The sequence below is a fragment of the Candoia aspera genome, chromosome 1, assembly GCF_035149785.1.
Source record: "Candoia aspera isolate rCanAsp1 chromosome 1, rCanAsp1.hap2, whole genome shotgun sequence".
Lineage (NCBI taxonomy): Eukaryota > Metazoa > Chordata > Lepidosauria > Squamata > Boidae > Candoia > Candoia aspera.
In genome coordinates this window covers 26430596-26454502 of record NC_086153.1, presented here as the reverse complement: position 1 = coordinate 26454502, position 23907 = coordinate 26430596, and the positions used below count along the sequence as shown (strand labels likewise).

General features: G+C 42.6%; 1 protein-coding gene across 1 annotated transcript in view; it reads right to left on the bottom strand.

Moving 5' to 3' along the window:
- The window catches only part of BLK (BLK proto-oncogene, Src family tyrosine kinase), a 29468-nt gene extending 6085 nt beyond the window's left edge, over positions 1 to 23383 (bottom strand). Inside the window, exons 1-7 of the mRNA XM_063300961.1 lie at positions 23294 to 23383; positions 22819 to 22917; positions 21468 to 21571; positions 5348 to 5494; positions 4015 to 4167; positions 1874 to 2053; positions 1030 to 1103 (exon numbers count right to left, since the gene is read on the bottom strand). Coding sequence (XP_063157031.1) covers positions 1030 to 1103; positions 1874 to 2053; positions 4015 to 4167; positions 5348 to 5494; positions 21468 to 21571; positions 22819 to 22917; positions 23294 to 23349 — 813 coding nt within the window. The 5' untranslated portion in view covers positions 23350 to 23383. The remainder of the gene's footprint in view (positions 1 to 1029; positions 1104 to 1873; positions 2054 to 4014; positions 4168 to 5347; positions 5495 to 21467; positions 21572 to 22818; positions 22918 to 23293) is intronic.
- Positions 23384 to 23907: the final 524 nt, after the last annotated feature.

The following is a 23907-nucleotide window of genomic DNA, read 5'->3' as shown; positions in this document are numbered from 1 at the left end:
GTACAGGGTGGGATCAATCTATTGCCCGTTGCCACTTTAGACTGGTGCTCCCATGCTTCCTTCCTTTCGATCCCCAGCTATGTGGGGCAGCTGTTTGTGTTCAGCAGACTTATAGAGATACCAAGAGAGTTAAACATAGTAAAATAGAAGAGTATGGTCTTTGAAAACCCAGCACCTCTGCAAGCCCACTGAAGAGCATTTGTGTTTTAAAAGAACCAGACTCTGGTGAAAGCATGGTATATCAGGAGAAACATGTGTTTAGTGGGCTGGAGGAGGTACCAAGTTGTCCAAGAATATGGATTTAGCACTCTTTCAAAACTCTTCATCTCCACAAATTTGTCCAGCAGCTTGTGGAAGTGCAGAGTCTCAAAAGAGCACAACATGTGTTCTCTTTAGCAGGTGGTCTGGCAGACAGCACAAGTGAAGCCACTGGTCAAAACGTGCCACTTCCCCAAGCCTCATCCCTGCATGAGTGTCGTGCAAGTGTCACAGATGATTTGTGACCCTTGGAAAAGGAGAGGGCAGCAAAGCCACCATTTTGCTTAAAATGCCTTGCTTTCATGAAGTCAGTTTACCTCTATTCAGCAGCCTGCCCAAACAGAGGCCATGCAGGACAGGGACTGACACAGCAAATTGTATTCCAGTGTGCTTCCTGCTAACTCAGGGACAGTGTTTTAATTCAGCAGTGTCATTCTCAGCCATCCCTTCAGTCCCTCTGTTTCTTTGTCTCTCAAATACTGCTTCTTTTGCCTCTTTCTTTGGCTTTTCTCTGACACCCTTGCTGTCTCTGTTTTGGTCTTCTTTGTTACCTCTTCACTTCCTGTTATCTCTTCGGTTTCTCTCCTCTCCTCTCATCTGCCGCCCTTCTGTTTCTCTCTGTGCAACCTTTTCCCCCTGTTTTCCCACACATCTCTTTCCTTTTGAAAAACAGTGGATTGACAGTGACTGGGGATCCTAATATAACTTTCAGGTTGAGAAATATACTAAGACTTTGCACGATCATGGTTTTTAAGGCATCAAATAATTTACCTGAGCAGAGAAATCTATCAATTTTGGAAGAGAGAGTTTCTTCCCTTGCTTGTTCAAGAAATCCAGCAGGCATCCTGTCCAAAAATGGGGAAAAAACACAATTAAAAATTCAAACAATCATAAAGGTGGATGTGAGAATATTAGTCCAGTCAGTTTCAGCTGGTATCTGTGTTCAGCTTTAGGCTGTGGCTCTTGCCAAGGGAAGAATCATATCACTCAATCAGTGATTTTTTAAATCAGATTTTATGTGATTTTGTAATGGTTGCTTTACCATATTATTAGATTGGAAATTGGGCTGGAGGACCTCTTAGAATACTTTCCAATTCAGTGATTCTTCACTAAGATTTTGTGTATATATGTGAATGGATTTACTATCAGTGTAGCCTGCCTAAGGCAGAGCCTTGATTAGCTAATATATTGTCAATGTTACTCAGTCCTTCCCTCAATAAATGCCCCCCAAATTCCAGGAAATGGCTGGAGGAGGAAAAAGGAAGAGGAAAGTAGGAGGAGGAAAGACTTGCTGCTTTCCCCAAAGTGGAGCTCTATTAGCATCCGAGTTCCTGTACCCAAAGTACAACCTAAGAAAAGTAAGGATGGAAGAATTACAGCCATGTTCTCTTTGTGGCAATTTTCCTTTGCAACAATAGCATATAGATTTTATCTGGATAGTTGCTTTTACTGTGAACCTTTGCTGAAAGAAAAATAGTCCAAGTATTTGAGGCTCATTAAGCAAATCACAAATGCTTGGCAAAAAAAAAAAAAACTACAATCAGATTTTCCCTGCTTAGTTCAGATCTATAGCACTGATAGAGATCCATCGGAATGATTAACAAGACATATTTACCGTTGGCCATGTACTCCGTTACAATGTAAATTGGCTGCTGGGTCACCACCGCATGCAATCGAACCAACTTGTTATGCTGAAGTCTCTTCATCAAGTTGGCCTCTGCCAAAAAGGCATCAGGGGACATGCTGCCTTCTTTTAAAGTCTTGACTGCCACCTTCACATTATTCTTGTAATAGCCTACAGGGGAACATTTGGGGGAAAATTAATGACTATCAGGTAATGTTCTGTAAAATGCAACTAGGTTTGTGGGCAAATGGTGGTCCACAAACCCAGAATCAGCAGCCCCCAGAATACCCCAAATCTGTACTGCCACCACTTGGGAACACGTCACTGAATAAGAGTGGCCCAGCTTCCATCAAGTTTTCATGGGAAACAGACAAAAAACCGGGGAAGGGGAAGGCCTTTTTAAACCATGGGTAGTTTTAAAAGTGGACAGGGAATCATGAACTCATCCAAACGGGAAGAGACCCTGTGGTTCACATTTTCCTCATTAGGAACCTTTCTTTTGAATGTACAGCAAGATTTTGGAACTGAGGATGTGACCATTTAATGGGGAGATACAGTGCCTTCAAGGAGATGTGGTCCTGCAGATAACCTCTGATATACATTGCCCTCCTACCCCACTTGTTCTCATAACTGCAACTCTATGAGATACAGTAGGTTGGCCCAAAGTCACCCATTTAGCTTCCACAGCTGAGAATGGACTTGAACTGGGATTCCCTGATCCCATTCCAATATTTATTTATTTATTTATTTATGTAATTTTTATTTATTATTTTTATGAATAACTCCAGGCGGCGAACATACCTTATACTCCTTCCTCCTCCTATTTTCCCCACAACAACAACCCTGTGAGGTGTCTTAACCACTCTATCACATCAGTTCTGCCTTCAGTTCCACCACAGTGGATGATGATTCCTCCCTATTTGCCACAATTTGCAGGGACATAGCCAATGCAGTACTAAGCACTTTTCCCCACTAATGAGCTGAAGAGTTCTCCATCAGGCCCCTGACCAGGGCAGAATTGACCATCCCCGTGGCCAATCCCTGTTCTACTGTGTTGCCTCTCATTCAAGTCACTGTAATTACCTGACTTCCTCCATGGAAGGATTTGGGTGTAAGGCTGTCTTACACACGGGTTGGGGGAAGTGGACACAACATCATGGGGACACAGTAGAAGAAAAAAAGGTTTGCTAAGGCATATTTGATCCATGGTTAGTTGTCAGAGGTGTCCACTGGTGTGGTGGTGGTAAAAATAGTGAAAATTGTGTCTGTGATTATGCAATCGAAGCCCCACCCTTTTTAAACATGTGTTGTACATGTAACACATGCAGAAAAAGAGTGTGGTTTCAATTTTACAGGTGCATCTGCCATTTTGATTTTTTAACTCCCACTCCCTCCCGGATATCCTTGTTACTTTTTAAGAAAAAAATCTGTTCAATCGTGTCTGATTCTCGGAGACTGCCTGGAAGAAGTCCCCACAATTTTCTTGGCAAGTTTTTTCAAAAGTGACTGGCCCAAGGTCACTCAGCTGGCTTTGTGCCTAAGGTGGGACTAGAGCTCACGGTCTCCCACTTTAACTGGCTCTCCCTTGTTACTTACAAGTGGGGAAAAGTCCTAAAAATGCTCAGATTCAAAAGAAAATATACTTCCAAAATCAAAGAAAGCAGGCCTTAAATACAATTGATAGGGAGCAACACTAGAAAAGGTTTATCAATCTTCTCTGTAAGCTTCCTGAGTGTAACTGGCTCTCCTGTGTGTTGTAGAAGATGGATTAGAAGGGGCCTTGGCCTGATCCAGTAGCATTCTTCTAATGTTCTTAGATGGATTGCATTTAAATGTCATAATTTTGCCTTTTTTTTTCTCTTGGTCAGTGCCTTATAAAGTTGCAACCGAATGGAAAACAATTCTCTCTATCTTCATATATTACTTCCTCTTTGCATATCATAGCCTTCAACTGCAAGGCAAAAGCTCACACACATGTTCTCCTGCGATGGGTAATACCAAGCTTTTTTCTTTCTCTTTTAATTAGATGTTTTAGAGAAAGAGTAAAAGCAAAAAAAGTAAGAATAACATACAAATGAGGAAATAAGGGATCTAAAAGAGTCATGGAGGTTACAGTATCATGCTTAACTTACCCATCCACACCTCACCAAACTGGCCTGCTCCCAGCTTCTTGATGAGTTTTATGGTGTCTCGTGGGATTTCCCATTCATCAGCAGCCCAGGGTATTTGTGGAGTCAGAGACTTGCATGGATATCTTAGCCTCTGGCACAAACCATTCTCATTAGCTATGCAGGGTGACACAGAGGGGAAGGAGAACAAACCAAAGGTTCAGTTTCAGAGAATGAGATAACAAAAATCAGTTGGACAGTTTCCTGTTATTTTGAGGTTGGAAAAGCCTCCTCTCTCCCCAAGTTAAGAAAGAAGGGAACCTCCAGATCCCTTTCCTGAAGGTAGGGAAAAAATCAGGACAAGCAGAGAAATTCACATTTTGCATCATCATCTTGCCCACTAAAGCTTCTGATGCTCTCAGAAATCTTGATGGTAGTACCCTGGTACCAAAATAGTATGCAATGGGGAAAAATGCATGGAATGCATGGAAGCAGCCACTACATGAGAGATGCTATATGCCATGGGAACAGGAATTATTCAGGTCTGCTGCTCTCTAGTGACCTTACTCATGCAGGTAGGACGTATATGTGAAAGACACTAATGCCACATACATCAGCTTCTCAGTCCTATCCTTAGTGCAGTCTTTGTACTAACAAGTCCTGTGTTTGGGACAGCATTGATGGGTTTGGATCCCCTCCACTTTTGATAGTGGTGGAAGGAGAATAGTAAGTAAGTTTTGTGAGTACAGGACAATGTCAAAAATAACCTGGTATCTGAAAAACAGATCTGATACAGAATTCAGTACAAGATGAAAACTATTTTTGCCCTATAATTCTATTTATGGGCTTGTACTGCATACAAAGTTTGGGTTTCTCTTAACATAAGATTTTAATGTTTAAGTGTTGGTTTGATTTGCTAAACAAGGATAGATTTCTTAGATTAGACAGAAATCACTACAATCTCTTTTCTGATTTATAATTCATATTATACTGATCACTTAACTAGGTAGACCTACAGTCACATTTTTAGTACTGAATTGTATTCCGTTTTAGGTGCTATTTATCTTTTTTCTGTTTTTCTTTCTTTATTGTGCTTTTAAATTATCTGATAAAAAGCAATTTAAAAAATAGTAACATCCATACATTTTTTTTAACGTGCCAAAAGTGGCCATCTCAACTCTTAACTCTTCACTGGCTTTGGAAAACCTGAGCTGGCTTGTGTTGCAAACTGCCCTGCTTTCTTCTTTTGTCACAAAGAAACCACAGAACCTAATCTGAGTTGTTCTGCTTCTATGGGACAGTCTCTGCTTTATATCTTGTTAAATATGAACCTGACACCTTTCAGAAGTATTCTTACTGGAATAATGCTTAACAAGCTTCTGCAGAGAAGGAAATGTAATTGAGGGGCAGATATAGCATCCCCCTTGGTCCATTGTGCAGATTTTGTAATGCTTGACAACATCCCCGTGGGAAGAGAAGTCTCTGATGGACAGTGAAAAGGCACCTGGAACAAGAAAAAACAAGAATGGGAATTATTTGTTAGTGCTTATATTGTCCCATTAGAAGGAGCAGTCTATCATAGAGGGGGCTATTCCACCATGCACCTTCCAGATAGGCTGGGGCAGCAAATCTCAGAATTGCCAGAAGTGTGAAATTCTGGGAATTCCAGTCCCAACTTCTCTGGAGGGTGCCAGACTGGGGGAAACTACTCTTGAATTTCAAGCCACATCAGACTACAGGATCTGATTTCATATTACTAGGGTCAAAGCACTGAACAATGAAAAGACCAGTGATCTGCCAAGTTCTTCTGAAGCCTGACTCTACTATACAACCCACCCAAATGTGCACCTATATGTTAATTTGTGTTATTTAATGTGAATACTCAATTAATCACTGTTGGTTTGGGATGCATGGTTGCCACACAAGGCACAGAATCTCTCTACTCCTGACCACTTTCAGTTCAGCTCCCTTTGCAAAGCAACACACTTTATGATCAAGTGAGCTTTGCAAACTTTCCTTCTTTCCTCTCCTTGAAGTTGCAGAAAGAGATTAAGTATGGTAGCCAAAAATCAGATGGAGTCTGGTAGTCACTTTTCTGACCTATAAAATTGTGTTAAAAGTCATAAGCTTTTGTGAGCTATAGCTGACTTTATCAGAAGCATGGAGTGGTGAACGGGAAGGAGGAAGAAGGGAGGGAGATGCCACTCCATACAATAAATGAAGAAGTGAGCTGTAGCTCACAAAAGCTCATGCCTTTTAATAAAAATTTACTGTAAGTTGAAAAAGGGGCTACCAGACTCCTTCTGCTCTTTGCAATTGTTACTGCTGTGATTCCCTCTGAGCCCAACTTACAAAAGATGCGCAGAGTTTAGGGTTTCTTCCTTTTCTTCTGTCACTGCTCACTATCTGAGAGCCAGAAGATGAACGACAAGGGATAACAAGGAAAGTGAGGGATCATCTAGGGATTGGTGGTAGGATCAATGCTTACATGTTGGCCTCAATAAATGCCTGGTGTGGCCAGCCTGTGCCAAATCCTGTGCATGTTGTAATGGTTGCCTATTCTAAAACACTATCAGACTCATAAGCAGGAATTCAAAGATATCTGATTTATTAAAGAATAGTGTGCAGGATCACAAAGAAAGCTGAGAATGATAAAACCGCGCCAAATACAAACTAAAAACCCTCGGTGCAAATGAAATCCCTCCCCTCGTAGAATCTTCCCAAGTTCACAATCCCAGGTGCTCCTAACGGTTTCTGATGGTCTACCAGAAAAGTCCTTGAACAGAGAACATAACCCAAACACATTCCATTGTAATGAATACAGATACAGAGCTTAGTACAAGGTTTCACAGCAGCTCCCTCCCAAACAGAAACGCACGTCAGCGCCATGGCATGTGAAACATTACAATGTATACTGTATATTGAAACAGTGAACATGACATACTGCCCCCCCAAAAGAAAGAAAATACTAAGCAGCAGGCTTCAAAGGGTAAGCAAGGTGGAAACTGTTGGCAGAATGCTAAAGGGAAAGCCTTTAGCCCAGGAGAGATCAGAAAAGTCACACACGCCAGGCATATCTATAAAAATAATTTATTTACAGAAAGCAAAACAAAAGCAAAACATATTTAAAGGACTTAGCTCTCATTGAGAGCAAGCCTGGCTTGGCTACATATCGGCAGAGAGAAAAAGAGGAAGTAAGAAACAAGTCTGGGCAGGATCCTCCCCCCAGGCAATTTGCATGAAGCACATGAAAGGAGACAATCAAATACAACCTCTTCACCCGGCCAAAATGATTAGGTACAATAGCAGTCTTAATCGTTAGTAGGAAAACCTCAACACTCCCCTTTTTATACTACAGATTAAGATGCAAACCAATCTTCTCTGACAACTCTTTGTGTCTTGGTACAGGAAGAGGTTTGGTTAAAATATCAGCAATCATGTCTTTTGATTCACAATATTTTAACATTATTTCTCCTTTGCTTATCATATCTTTGATATATTGATATCTAATATTGATATGTTTTGTTCTATTTCTGCAGGCTTCAGATTTTGCCATAGCAATGCAAGCTTGATTATCCTCATAAACAGTTACAGGCTGGTTCACTTCCATGCCTATGTCTTTTAACAAATGTTTAAACCATGTAACCTCATTACAGGTTTGTGTTAGAGAATAAAACTCTGCTTCTGCAGTGGAAAGAGCAACAAGTGTTTGTTTTCTAGAATGCCAGCCTAATCTAGATCCAGCAAATTGAATTAAAATCCCAGAAGTGGATTTTCTGTCACTGACATCTGCTCCCCAGTCAGAATCGGCAAAAGCCTGCAATTTCTCAGTTCCAGAGGCATTTAGCTTCAGGCAATAATTCTTTGTTCCTTGCAAATACCTCATTAACCTCTTCAATGCTGCTTTTCCAGTAGATGTAGGCTTCTCTATCTGTCTACTTAAAATGGCCACAGAATTTGAGATATCTGGGCAAGAATGATTTGCAATGTACAGTAAACTTCCAATTGCAGATCTATAGTTCTCTGCCTCAGTTAATTGAGTTTCTCCTATATCTTTCTGAAAATCTATTATCAGAGTAGAGACTGGTTTACAGTCTTGCATATTAAAATCCTCTAGGAGCTTTTGAATTTTACTACGTTGGTTTAACAGAAAGCTACCATCCTTGTCTCTGTGTACTTCCAAACCTAGGAAATTGGTCACAACTCCAAGGCTTTTTAATATGAAATGGCTTTTCATGCAGGCTTCAAAATCAAGCCTTTGTTTTTCTGTTGATGTGAATAGCAGCAAATCATCAACATAAATGCACAGATACATACAGCCTTGTTTGTCCTTCTTCATATATACACAGGGATCTGCTTTTCCTTTTTCAAAACCAAAATTCTGCAGTTTTTCATCTACTTTTTGGTTCCAGGATCTAGCAGCTTGTTTTAACCCATAGATTGACTTCTGCAGTTCACAGACTAGATTCCCCCCTTTTTCATAGCCAGGGGGTTGCTGCATGTATAATCTGTGGTCTAAATCACCATAGAGAAATGCAGTTTGAATGTCATAGTGGTTAACTGACATTCCCTTGAGTGCAGCAACTTTTAACAGTAATCTAATTGATTCACCTTTAGTAACTGGTGCAAAAGTCTTGTCAAAGTCTAAATCTTTCCTTTGAGTGAACCCTTTTGCAACCAACCTTGCTTTATATTTTTGGATTTTGCCATCAGCATCCCTTTTCAGTTTGAAAACCCACCTACAACCCAGACAGCGTTCATTGGGAGGTAGATTTACCTGTTTCCATGTTTTATTTTCTTTCAAGGATGCTAATTCCTGTTGCATGGCAGAATGCCAATTTTGTGCAATCTCTGGTGGTAAAGCATTCACTTGTTCTAAAGACTCAGGTTCTGTGAATATGTGAAAAGCCTTTACTGTTTCAGCCTGAAAACGTGATGGAGGAACGCCTTTATTACTCCTCTGAGATCTGCGAGGTAATATAGGGCTTAAATTTTGACTCCTATCACTTTCCTGAGAAGCATCTGTCTCATCAGACAGATCTTCAGTTTGCTTTTCTGGTTTAATGTCCTCATCAGGCAAAATATCACCATCAGCAAGTCCTTGCTGTTCTCTTGTGGTGGTCAGATCAACTGGAGAGCTAGAATTTAATCTCCCCCAGTTTTGTTCAGCAAAAGAAGCACTTTTGCTAATTATCAATTTCTCTCCCATTATGAACCTGTAGCTCCTCTGGCTTTGTTCATAGCCAACAAAGATGGCTTTCTTTGTTGTGGGGCCTCCTTTCCTTCTCTGCTGTTTTGGAATGTGAACCCATGCAGTGCTACCAAACACTCTAAGATGGTTTACCTTTGGTTTCACACCATAAAACAAATGGAATGGAGTGTCCTGAATCACAGAGTTATACAATCTGTTTTGTACATAAGTGTCAGTAGATATGGCCTCTCCCCAGTACTTAAAAGATAATTGTGAATCTTTAATCATGCATTCCATCGCATTTTGCAAGGTTCTGCCCTTTCTTTCAGCAACACCATTTTGCTGAGGGGTGTAAGGGTTAGAAAGAATTTGTTCTATCCCCTTTTCCACTAGGAACCTTCTGAATTTGTGAGAAAGGTATTCTCCTCCTCTATCACATTGGAGTGCAGATACAGGCCTAGGGAATTTTCCATTTGCCCATGTCACAAAACTTTTAAATTTCTCAAATGCCTCATCTTTATGTTTTAAGATGTAGATAAATGTGTATCTTGAGAAATCATCAATGATTGTCATTGCATACCTTGCTTGTCCAAGACTTGGAGCAAAAGGACCAATAATGTCAGAGTGTACAATTTCCAAAGGTCTAGTTGTAACTCTGTCACTGTGCTTACTCACAGGAGCTTTTAGTGTTTTGCATTTTTTGCAAACTACACAGTCTAAGTATTTATCACAGGGTTTTATCTTTAGGTCAGCACACAGCTGTGGCATTTGTGCTATATACTTGAAATTAGCATGACCAAATCTCCTGTGCATCAGGTGTACACATTGGTCATGATATGGAGTGTTGCCAACTGCAGCCTTGCAGCTTGGCTTCCTTGCATTTTGCACAATGTACAAGGAGTCTTTTAACATACCAGTGGCACACAATTTCCCATTTTTTCGTATCTCACAACCATTTTTCTTAAATGTTATGATATACCCTGTTGCAGCCAATTGTGCCACAGATAAAAGGTTTGATTGTAAATTTGGCACATACAACACACCTTTTACAGTTTCTCCTAAGCAGGATAAATACAAGTCACCTTGTCCCATAATTTTGGTCACAGACCCATCAGCCAAAGATACACTTTGTCTTTCAGTTTTAGACAGTGACACAAAAGAGCTTTTACAATTACATAAATGACAACTGGCCCCAGAATCTAACACCCATACATCAGAATTACCCTTCTCAGCAACCTGTGCAATTTGGGTTGTCTGAAGAGCCTTCTTCTGTGTTGCCCTTGTGTTCTTCTTCTCTGTCTTTCTAGTCTTGGGTCTCATGGCACAGTCTCTTTGCAAATGTCCAGCTGAACCACAAGTGAAACATCGCTGGCTGGCTAGTGCTGTGGCCTCAGGTTCCTTTCCCTTCTTTTCCCTCATTTTCTGGTATTGCAGCTTTCCAGAAGAGATGGGGGGGGGGATCTTTCCTCTCTCTTCTCCCATTCAGCGAGTAAGTGCTGTGTAACATACAATGGGGTGAGGTCTGTTTCAGGCATAGCCTCCAGGCTACAGATCAGTGTGTCCCACGTTGCATTCAGTGAGGACAGGAGGATATATGATTTTGTGAGAGGTGTAAATTCCATTCCTCTCTCCTGCAACTCAACAAACAGCTGCTGAATATAATGCAGGTGCTCAGGAAGGCTATCTCCTTCTGCAAGGTAGGCTCTGTACAGCTTTTTCGTCAGAGTAACTTTACTCCCTGCTGTTGCCTTTACATATAAGTCTCTCAAAGCGTCCCAAAGTTGCTTTGCAGACTGCATGCCTCGCATGTGGACTAGCTGATTGTCCTCAACTCCCAAGATAATGGTGGCTCTAGCCTGCTCATCCTGTCTCAGCCATTCAGCACTGGGATTTTGGGGGGTTTGCTCACCAATTGGCAGCCAAAGATTCTCTCTGCAAAGATACATTTCCATCTTCAGGGCCCAATTCAAATAGTTGGTCTCTGATAGGCGCTCCAGAGGCATCGCTGACGGCTGGGAGGTAGCCATGGCTTCTTCCTTCTTTTGCAAGTCACCTCAGCTAGCTTCTTTGTCCTGTAGACCGGCAGTTGCTGGAAAATCTCCAGGCGGCTCCAAAGAAAATCTTCACAGGTCTTTGCTACCTGCCTTTAAATTGTGCATGAGGTGTGGAGCTGATCTCTCTTTTCTCTCTGGGTTTTACTGGGCTGCTCACTGGGCCCATAACCTGTTGGCAGAATGCTGGGAAAGCCTTTAGCCCAGGAGAGGTCAGAAAAGTCACACACACCAGGCATATCTATAAAAATAATTTATTTACAGAAAGCAAAACAAAAGCAAAACATATTTAAAGGACTTAGCTCTCATTGAGAGCAAGCCTGGCTTGGCTACATATCGGCAGAGAGAAAAAGAAGAAGTAAGAAACAAGTCTGGGCAGGATCCTCCCCCCAGGCGATTTGCATGAAGCACGTGAAAGGAGGCAATCAAATACAACCTCTTCACCCGGCCAAAATGATTAGGCACAATAGCAGTCTTAATCGTTAGTAGGAAAACCTCAACAGAAACGGTGAACTAAATCAGGAGCATTAACATGGTGGGCAGACACCCATTCAGGATGAGGAAAGTGTTTCCATTGGACCAGATACTGGAGGGTGCCCCGAAGCTTGCAAGAATCAACGACCTCCTTGACCTCAAAGTGCTGTTGGCTATCAATCATGGAGGGGAAGGTTGAGGATGCCAGCGGGAGAAGTGGTGCACAGGCTTGAGCAAGCTGCAATGGAAAACAGGGTGCAAGCGTTTCAAATTGTGAGGCAGGTCCAATTTAACAGTAACTGGATTGATAAGAGCAACAATAGGGAAAGGACCAATGAACTTTGGAGCAAGTTTTTTAGAGGGTTGTGGTGACTTGATAAATTTGGTAGATAGATACACCTGATCTCCAACCTTGAAGTCGTGTTGTAAGGAACAATGCTTATCGGCTTGGAACTTGTAAGCAGCCTGGGCATCAGCCAAAGCTTGTTGAATCACCGGCCAGGAATCAGACAGCTTAACAGCCCAGTCAGATGCAGAATATGTTTGGGAAGGGGGCTGTGGCAATTCAGGGATGGGAACAAAGTCGTGACCAGAAACCACATGAAAAGGGGTTTGTCCGGTACTTTGGTGGACAGCATTGTTGTAAGCCACTTCAGCAAAAAGTAATAACTCCACCCAATCGTCCTGATGGTAGTTAATGTATGCTCTAAGAAACTGTTCAAGAGTGGAGTTTAAAATCTCAGTAGAACCGTCAGTCTCAGGATGGGAAGACGTGGACAGCGCTTGTTTGGTGCCAATCAATTTTAAAAATGATTTCCAAAACTGGGAAGTAAACTGTGTCCCGCGGTCACTGACCAAATGGGATGGGCTACCGTGGAGGCGGTAGATGTGGAGGAGAAATAGGTGCGCCAATTGCTGGGCTGACGGGATGGATGCACATGGAATGAAATGTGCTTGTTTGGGAAAAAAATCTTTTACAACCCAAATTACAGTTTTCTTCTGACTGGGAGGAAGATCCACAATAAAATCCATAGAAATCTCGTCCCAGGGACGGGACGGGCTGGCCACTGGCTGTAGAAGCCCCTGTGGTTTTCCCCCCTTACGTTTTGACATGGCACAAACAGGACAGGAAGCAACATAGTCTTTTACATCACGTCTCAAGGTCGGCCACCAGAATTGACGACGAACCAAATGCAAGGCTTTGACAAAACCAAAGTGTCCAGCAAGTTTATCATCGTGGCAACGCTATAAAATATCAGCTCTTAAAGTTTCAGGCGCATAAAGGCGGTGTTCCACCCATGCCAGACCGTTTTCAAAAGAAACAGTGTCTCTATTAGCTAGCAACCAAGTGTCAGATTTCAGCGCCTGGAGAAAGTCCTTCTGTAACTGACAAGGAACTTGCACTTTCCACTTCCCAGACTGGGCTGGGGGCAGGGTTCCCTGCGCACGGGTCTGGCTCTGAGTGACAGCAACCAAACCCAGTTGTGGTTGAGTGAGAACAGTCCCAACCACATCTGCCCTCTGGTCAAAATCCTGAGGTAAATGTGACAAAGCATCGGCCAGAAAGTTTTTCTTTCCTGGGATAAATTTTAACTGGAAGTTGAAATGACTGAAAAACTGAGCCCAGCGAATTTGTTTAGGACTGAGACACTGGGGGGTGCGGAGGGCTTCCAAATTCCTGTGATCGGTCCAAACCTCGAAAGGGCATTTAGTGCCTTCAAGGAGGTGATGCCAGGCTTCCAAAGCGGCTTCTACAGCAAACGCCTCCTTTTCCCAAACATGCCAACCGCGTTCGGTTTCAGAAAATTTCCTGGACAGATAAGCGCAGGGTTTTAAGTGATTTTCAGAATCTCTCTGTAACAAAATAGCCCCAACTGAGGAGTCAGAAGCATCAACTTGGACCACAAAGGGGCGTTCGGGATTGGGGTGCTGTAGAATAGGCTCAGCAGTGAAAAGGGATTTCAGTTTTTCGAACGCTGCCTGGCATTCAGGCGTCCAATTCAGCACTGCTCCAGGATGTTTTACCTTGCATGTCTCCCCCAAGCCCTTGGTATGGAGTAAATCAGTGAGGGGCAAGGTAATCTCAGCGAACCCCTGGATAAATTGGCAATAATAATTACTGAACCCGAGGAAACTTTGCAATTGCCTCCAGGTGCGGGGACGTTCCCAACTTAAAATTGCCTGAATTTTTGCAGGGTCCATTTCAATGCCCTTGTCAGACACCCAATAGCCCAGATAGTCAAGTTGGGTCTTGTGGAATTCACATTTGGAAAGTTTGGCATAGAGTTTGGCATCTCTAAGCTTGCATAACACCTGTTTGAGGAGGCGTTCGTGTTCCTCCTCGGTTTCAGTGTAAATGAGAACATCATCTAAATAAACCAGGACCCCTTTAAACAAATGAGCATGTAGAACTTCATTAATCAACTGCATGAAGAGCCTGGGTGCCCCTGCTAACCCAAAAGGAAGGACTTTGTACTGAAATGAACCCAGTGGGCAATTAAAAGCAGTTTTCCACTCATCCCCAGCTTGTATGCAGATGCGGAAATAGGCTTCGCGAAGATTGAGCTTGGAGAAAATCTTGCCCTTTGACAAATGAGCTAACATGTCCTTCATGAGCGGAAGAGGGTACTTGTTGAGAATTGAGATGGAATTTAACCCTCGATAGTCCGTACAGAGTCAAAGTGTGCCATCTTTCTTTTCCTGGAATAGCACAGGGGCCCCAACTGGGGAATTAGCAGGTTCAATAAACCCCCTTGACAGATTTTTATCAATGAAGTCCCGTAATGCCTCAAGCTCCTTCTGAGTCATTGGGTAAATTTTTGGCTTGGGCAATTGAGCATTGGGAACCAACTCTATTGCGCAGTCAGTTTTCTGGGGGGGGGGGGTAGCTGATCTGCTTCCATTTCCCCAAATACATCTGCAAAGTCTTGGTATCAATCGGGCAAGCCTTCTAAATGTGCCAAGGTAGGGCGCAGTGAGGCGATTGGAGCCCTTCCAACCCCTGCACGTGCAGCTCTCTCCGCTGCAGGAGCTTGGTATAACCCATCTTTAAAAGTCACAGTTCTGTGTTCCCAGTTTATATATGGGCTTCGATAGGTCAACCAGGGGATCCCCAGAATTACCAAGGGATTGCCAACAGGTGCTACAACGAATTTCAAAGTCTTACGGTGGCTACCCATTTGCATTGTGACAGTTCCAGTGAAATGGGTTGCTTCCCCCCCTCCCTGCCGTTGAACCATCCAACTGAGTGAAGATCAAAGACTGCTGGAGGGGAAAGCTAGGCAAGTCCAAAGCAGCAACCAAATCAGGGTGAATTAAACACCTGGAACACCCAGAGTCAACTAAAGCCCAGACCTCTGCAGTTTTCATGCGGGAGCCTAATTTCACTTTTACTGCTAAAATGGGACAGTCAGCACTCACCATAGCATCTTCGCACCCATCCTCCTCCACTTGCCCGCAGGCGCTCTTCATGGCAGGTGGCTAGCGTTTCCCGCCGGCTCCTTAGAGTCGTCTTCAGCCTCTCCCGAGAATTAAAATACTTCCTCGGCATCGGCTGCACCCTTGGCTGCTGTCATCCGCCACGAGGGGGGGGGCGATTTAGCCGGCAGCTTCCCCACTTGATCCCCAGCCTTGGCTTTCGGGCAATCAGCTGCTCGATGCCCTTCCTTTCCGCATTGGAGACACTGACCCCTCGCGTAGCACCGATCTCTCTCCTCATCCCAGGCTCTATAGCTTGGCCGGGCAGCAGTTGCAGCACTTCAGGGTCCCCTCATGGTGGCGGGTGGTCTTTCATATCTTCTAGCATGCATGAAGGTATGCTGAGCATGCTCAGCCTTGCCTGCCAGACAGATCCATTCGTACAATGATTCTGGATCGTCTCTACACAACGCCCACCATAGGATGTCCCGGTTGAGTCCTTCTTTAAACTGTTCTATTAAGGTTGACTGAGACCAGTTGGGGATTTTCCCAGCTAGAGCCTTAAACTCTAGGGCATAATCAGCTATGGACATTTGGCCCTGGGTAAGATTCTTCAGTGCCTGCTTAGCTCTTGCCTTGGCCAGAGGATCCTCAAAATGCAGCTTTAAAGCCCACATGAATTCATTGAAATGATCAAGTGCAGGGGAGTCAGCATCACTTAATTGAACATACCAGTCAGCTGCTCGACCCTTCAACTTGGTGGCAATGGCAGTTATCTTAGCCTCTTCGGAAGGGAAGTATGCTCCAAACTGCCTCATGTAACTTTTAGCATTAGTTAAAAAGGAAGATAACTTTGTTGGATCCCCATCAAACTTGACAGGAAAGTCTCTCACCCCCACTCCAGTTGGAGTGGAATCGGCAGCTACTTGAGTGGTTGGGTCCCAGGTTACAGTAGCTTTCCCTCTTTGGGGGGGGGGACACTGGTGATTGAGCCCTGTGGGGTGGAGATTCGTCCCGGAGCCATCTCCGGTCCTGCTCCGCTGGCAGCCCGGATGGGAGGATGGGGGATGGTTGCGTGAAGCTGCTCCGCGTCTCCCCTGCTCCTCCAGTGATAGAGACAGGTTTCTTAACATGTACTCTATCGATTCTATTTTGGCTTCTACCACTCTTAGTCTCTCAGGTGTTTGAGAGTCCTCTCTCCATCGTGTGTTCGGCTTTCTCTCTGTGGACACCTTAGTGGATTCTTTGTCTGGGGTTAGTGTGAACCGATACTTCCAGGATGCCTGGGACGTCCCTGGCTGGGGGTCTCCCACTTCATCCCAGGTGATCAACTCTGCGAGTGATTCACTGGGTGCCGGTTGCTCTGGTTCTCTCTGTCAGATTCCTCCACCTCAGGACTGGAACTTGATTCATCCCGGAAATCTGAAGGTTCTGGGGTGAGGCTCAGTTCTCCGCTCTTGACCGTTGACTCAGGCATCAAGCTAGCCGTCTCCTCAAGGCCTCCGGTTGTGAGCTTGGACTCGGCCATTGTTAACTATTTTCCCTCACAAGAAACTAATCTTGGTAGGAGCTAATGATACAACTTTGGTGATTCTCAGCTTTATGTAATGGTTGCCTATTCTAAAACACTATCAGACTCATACGCAGGAATTCAAAGATATCTGATTTATTAAAGAATAGCATGCAGGATCACAGAGAAAGCTGAGAATGATAAAACCGCGCCAAATACAAACTAAAAACCCTCGGTGCGAATGAAACCCCTCTCCCCGTAGAATCTTCCCAAGTTCACAATCCCAGGTGCTCCTAACGGTTTCTGATGGTCTGCCGGAAAAGTCCTTGAACAGAGAACATAACCCAAACACATTCCATTGTAATGAATACAGATACAGAGCTTGGTACAAGGTTTCACAGCAGCTCCCTCCCAAACAGAAACGCATGTCAGCGCCATGGCATGTGAAACATTACGATGTATACTGTACATTGAAACAGTGAACATGACAATATTTATTTGCAACCTACAGATGCTAGGGTAACATGGAGATGTTTGGATAACATTTCCACTGCTTTATTTATTTCAGTAGGAGGGAGGCAATTTCTGAGTCATTACCACTGTGCAGGGAAGAGGCAGTAGCACCAGAGATGATTCAAGTCAGTTAATCAACAGGGAACAAACATTCCCTGGCCCATTCCAATTGTTTTGCCTGCAATTGTTCCTCTGAGCAGCCATTTTGTGAACAGAACAGCCAGAAGGGCTCCTCTGTACATAGCATTTGAGCTGAACTGGAATTGGAGCCATGCTCCTGTGTTCTCCTGACTTTTGAGTTTTTTGTAGCTATTCTGCAGTTGCACTATGAATGCTCAATCTGAGAGGTGGGCAGTTTCCCAATGGTGGGATCACTCACCTCATCCCATCATGTGCCTTGCCACCATTTCATTGTGTTATTTTTAAACTGAATGGCTCTCTTTCTCCCCATTTCAGGTCAAGGCAGCAGGGTGCCTTATCACCATTTTACTGTTATCAAAACTTGCAAGATTTTGACAATCTCCCTCCAAGCTGTCATGCAAGAATGCCACAATCTTAAGTACCTCACATCAGGCTTCATACCAGGAATGGAACTAAATCTCAACTCTCCAGACTTTTAATCCAGCATTCAGGACCTTGTTTACAGCAGACGGTTACAGACATAACATAGGGACATCTTATCTTGTGAGATTTTGCTATCTTGCAAGATTTCAGACAGTTTTTCTAAACCAATATTATTTTAAAAAAATATTTAAGGCAGTCATCAGATTTGCTTTAGGTAATTACAAAGGCTTCAAGACAGGCTTGACCAGTGGGCTGAAATGAATAGGATGGAATTTAAAAGGGAGGAGTGTCAACTTCAGCACTTGGGTAGGAAACATGTAAGGCACAATATAACATGGGGAAGGTTGGCTTGGAAGGAGTAACGTGAAAGGAATCTAAGCGTCCTTGTTGGCCACATTAAACATGAATCAGCAGAGTGATGCAGCTGCTAAAAAGGCAAATTAACTGAAGCACAGAGTCCAGATCCTAGGAAGCACTTGTTCCATGTGGAGCCCTTGGTGCTCTCTAAGCTTGGTTTTCTTCCAGATGTTTTATTGCCTGAGGACTCCACAGTTCAACCCTGAGCTACAGATATTCTCTTCGATTAGTACTTGTTTCATTCTACTCTGCCCTGATCAGACTCTATGTTAAATTCCGGGCATCGCATTTATAAAAAGAACAGTAACAAATTGGAGCAAGTTCAAAGGAGGGCTGACCAAGATGGTGTTGGGTCTGGAAACCAAGTCCTATGAAGAATGGTTAAAAGATCTAGATATATTTAGCCATACAGAAAATATAACTGGGGGGAAGAAATGACAAGCAGTCTTCAAATATCTGAAGGGTTATCACCACTGGTGTGCTGGAGCCAGCTTGCACCAGCTTGCAAGAGCCAATTGTTAAATTTTATGGAATTTTGCAAGCTGATTGACAGCAGAGGAGAGCCTTGATGCCTAGCACACCAATCAACTGTTCCACGGCTAGTGGCACCATGAGGGCAATGGAGCTGGCAGAGCCAGTTCTTAAGAATTTAGCAGCATACCTCTGGTTATCACACAGAAAAAGCAGTGGACTTATACTCTATTGCTCCAGAGGGCAAGACTGGAACTGATGGGTCAAGATTAGAAGGAAGAAGGTCCAGGTCATCAGGAGAAGTCTCCTGACAGTATGAGCTGTCACCTAGTGGAGCAGGCTGCCATGTGTGAGATCAGAGGCTGGATGATCATCTGTCAGATATGCTCAAATAGATTCTGCACTAAGCAGGGAGTTGGATCAGATGATCTCTAAGATCCAACGCTATGATTCCATGATTATAAGGGAAACTGGTTAATCGAGAAGTGATCCATTCCATATTTTTCCACAACATAGATGCTAATTTCTCTTGAAGAGAGAGAGAGAGAGAGAGAGAGAGAGGGAGGGAGAGAGAGAGAGAAAGAGAAATAGATTTATAAGGCTATCCAACTCCCTGCCAACTCTGGGCAGCTTACAACAGTAAAAACAATACAAAACTGTAAGTAAAGCAGAAAAGAGACAAAGGACATCCAAAAGAGACAACCGTCCAACCCAACAAAGACAATCCTATGAGAAGCTCACTACCCATTGTAACAAGTCCTGGGAGAAGACCCATATTTTTAACAACCTTTTAAACAAATGCAGGATAGTAGTCATATAAATCTCTGGGATAATGTTGTTCCAGAGGGCAGGCACAGTGACAGAGAAGACCTGTTTCCTGACTGACATTGTTTGATTGATGGGACCATGAACATGCCAACTTCATCAGTTGCATCAACTTCATCAGATAAGCAGAAAGTACTGGAGATAGATGGTCCCTCAAATAGCCACGAAGGGCTTTTTAGGTGGTAACCAGCAGCTTGAATTGGACCTGGAAGCTAACTGGCAACCACTGCAGCTCACAAAGCAGAAGTGTTCCCTGGGCATGCTATGATACGCCCATTACTACCCATGCTGCTGCATTCTGGATTAAAGCTTCCAAGTGCAAGGGCAGCTGCATGTAGACTACATTGCAATGATTCATTCATGAGCTGACCAGAGCATGAGTGACTCTCTGGAGAGCCTCCCAGTCCAGGAATGGGAGCAGCTGCCACCCAAGATAAACCTGGGCAATTACCTTTCTAGCCCAGCTGCCACTTGCTCTTTGAGCAGGAGTTGTAAGTCAAGGAATAACCTGAAATTGTGCATCAGTCGTGAATGAGAAACTGCTACCCTATCCAAAACTAAAGATGGCAATTTCCTGGGATGGAGGAGTCACTTGGTCACAGTGACCAACACCCACAGCCACTTGGTCTTGGTAGAAATGAGCCTGAGCCAGTTCCTCTCTGTTCAGACCCTCACAACTTCCAGTCCCAGGAACAAGAGTCAGACCTTGACAAAATCATTCAGCTGGCCTAGAGTTAAGATATACTGCTGGGTATCATCAAGATACTGATGTTACTTGACTCCAAACTGATGGATAACTTCTTCCAGTGGCCTCATATAGATATTAAATGGGTATGTGAGAGAGAGGGAGAGTGTCAACCTGTAAAGGGCTGTGAGAATAACTTTGAGGAAGAAGAGCTGCAGCCAAGGCAATGGTCACATAAGAGAAATCTCAGCCTAAAGTCATGAATACTAAAACTACTTTTATTATACAGTAGGGTTATAGTAACAGAATTTTGCAACTCTGAATGTGCCTCTCCCCTCCCTGCCTTTATCCTAAAGAGAACTAGGGAGGGTCAAGTCTGAGATGCTTCTCAAATTCCATTGCTGCTTTGGGCTGAGACTTCTCTTATCTGACTGTTGCCTTGGCTGCGGCTCTTCTTCTTCTTTCTCAAGGTTATTCTCATAGCCCATTATGCAACCCCTATGGTATCCCACATCAGGAGTTTTGGCCCAGATTCCCCCCCGCCATCCTGCCAACACTGACTGGAACTACTCACAGAGAAGGGAGGAGAACCACCCACAATGCCTATCACTCCTAACCCTCATAGGTGGTCCAGAAGGACACCGTGGTTGAAGACATCAAAACCACTAAGAGTTCAGAGAGAGCTAAGACAGTTGCATCATCCCTGACCTGGCTCTGCCAAAAGTCACCAACAAGCATAATCAATGCTCTCTCTGTACTGTTTCCCAATCTGAAACCAAACTAAAAAGGGTTTAGATAATCCATTTTCTCCAGAGCCCTCTTCAGAATCCTGAAAAACCTTCTCAACAACCTTCCCTAGAAAGAAAAGATTGGAGATTGGATTAAAATTGTCTAGAACTCTTGGTTCCAGTGATAACGTCTTGAGGAGGGGTGTACCATCACCTTCAAGGAAGGTGGGACCATGCCCTCCCTGATACTACAGCATGGACCCAATCAAATGTCACCTCCTGGGTGACTTTCACGAGCCAGGAGGAGCAAGGACAGTTTCTTGGTTTTCAGCCCTAAGTACCCTGTCCAAATCCTCAGGAATGACAGATTCAAACTCATCGCAGCTAATCACACCAGGCCTTACCTCAGTCACCTCAACAGAACCTGCCTAGTCATAGTCTAAGTGAATCCAAGTGACTTTGCTCTCCAGATAGCTAGAATATTCCCCATAGTAGCCCCGCAGATGACCTTGCAACCTGCCCCTCCCCAGCAAGGACTGAGTCACTTTAAACAGCCTCTGGACTGCTGTTTGTGAAGATGATCAGAATGAAAAAATAACTTCTTTTTGCTGCTTTTATTACCATGATGTAATCCCTAATGTGGGCAACTCATGCAAGTTTTTATATACAAAACAACCTTCCAACTTCTTACCTGGAACAGTTTCACTTTCCCTTATCAAGAATGAGCCTACTTTATTGTCTGGCACCATCAAAAGGCGTTCAGCATCTTTTCTGTTAAGGCCTTTAAAAAACCATCTGAAAAAGAAAAGCAAGATTTTTATTCAACGACTCCAGCTAGAGCAGTGTTTTTCTTTCTTTTTTTTAAAGAAACTTTATTATATTTTCAGAATAAAGATAAAACATGAAAAGATAGAAAAAGATTGAAAGGAAACTAAAAAAAGGAAAAAAACGAAAAAGTGCAGAAACGAATAGAAAAAGATACAAGAAAATGACTTCCGACTCTTTACAGCATATACATAAAAAAGTACATCAATCTCTTACTCCAGTTTTAACTATAGTAAACATTATTTCTATAGTCCATTTCAACTTAATCAAAATTCAAAACTATAACTTCATTTTTTAAAATTACAAACAAAAGAGAACCAAAAGCAAAGAAAAATTTTATATTAAATATTATCACATATTTCTATAATCAGTTTCGCCTTCTCTGCCAAATCTATTTAATTTTATCTTATTATATCCCTAATACTACCATCCATCATTATACATAAAATATCTAACTCTTAATATATAAAAAATACAAATCAAACCATTATTTCAAACTAAATATTCCACAAACTTACGAGGGATAAATTCTGTTCTATATTCAGTTTAAAAAACCTTTAGGATCACAATATATACTGTATCTTTCCCCAGTAATTCTTAACATTCATATAAAATTTCCGTTATCAATATTAGTATTATTTCAAATAAGAAGAACATCCTGGGTATTCATCTTAATCACCAAAATCCATATCAGCCATAATCATAAAAATTTATCCCACCTCAGAAAGTTATTACCTTATTTATAAAATGCATATCCACTCCCAATACTTCTTAACATTGTTATATAATCTTTCGAAATGACAAAAATATCTTCATCTCACATATCAAATATAGAAAATATTACTAATATTGAAAAAATATTACCATTATTAACATCAACATAGCCTAACGTAAGAATAAGATCCTGGGCAAAGCAGTCATCTTAACCATCAAAAATCCATCCACACAAGCATAATTGGAATCTATCTACTAATTATCTATCTATCACACACACACACACACACACGTGCACACACACATATATATATGCACAAACATACATGCATACAACCATGGACCTGAGAATAGCTTGTGGCAGATCATGATGGCAAGAAACATGTTTAAATATCACCTAGGGTTTCCACATGATGTCAAAGTTAGATGACACATTCTTTGCATGCATCACACAAATATCAAGAGCCCTCCATCTCTCAGCCTCCTGGCTTTCTCAAACTTACTTTTCTACTTCCAGGCTGTTGATGTAGGCCACAAAATTGCTAGGAATGTAGCCCATCTTTCCAGTAGTAAGGGATTTTGCTAACCACCAATCCCCATTACTGTGAACAAAGTACAGTAAAAAATAAATAAATAAACAAAGTAGACTGAACAAAGCAATATCTACTCTGAAGAGAAATGCACTTAAATACAGGACAGAGGCATTATGATCTTCGAAAAATGAAATCTCACAATGGTTATTATGGCATTATGGCTGACTAGCACTGGGAGGAATGAACATTGAACAGTTTTCTGAAGTCTCTTCTGAACATTTTCTAAGAGGCGGTGTCCCAGGTCAGATGCAGATGAGCAAAACAAGTGTAATACAGGAGTTTTCTAATGGGCATGTTCCATATTTGAGAAATACTTTTCTGCATTGATAGCAAAAGAGATATTGGAGCTGATGGAACCAGTCAAAAGTTGGGTAAGATCACCTACCTGAAGAAGACCTCAAACTTCTCTCCTACAGTCAAAGGCAGATCACGGTCACTCATAGGGGCAAAATCATACTGTGCAATTACATATTGATTGCCTATAGTGTGAGAAAAGCAGAAGCATTGATTGGGTCTCGATCTTACATATATAGAGCTGGCCCTGTGGCTCAAAGCTTCAGTTAGATCAAGAGAGTTTTCTGATCCTATTCCTTATTAGACAACACCAGAGTGGGGCCTGAATAATTAAGGCTTAATAGCTTTTTAATAATAGTTTTTACTTGGTTATAACATTCCTGAAACCAGTCCTTATATAGGTAGTTCCAAGGAATTAAAGTAGTACTTCAATTCCTTTTTGCATCCAGAGCAATTTGGCATCACCTTTAAAAAAAAAAATCATAATTATCAACAAGAAAAACATTAATAAAAAGGAGTAATTGCCCTTCAGTGTTCCATTGCCGGGACCAGCAACTGGCTAAGAGATATAAATTCTGGACAAGCCAATAAGATACTACCGGCCTGCAATCTTACAAAGAAGAAAAGTCACAATGTATAAGAAAGGGCACTCAATAAAGACCATCATCCCATACTCTTGGACTGCACAGCTATCTCCTGTCTGCC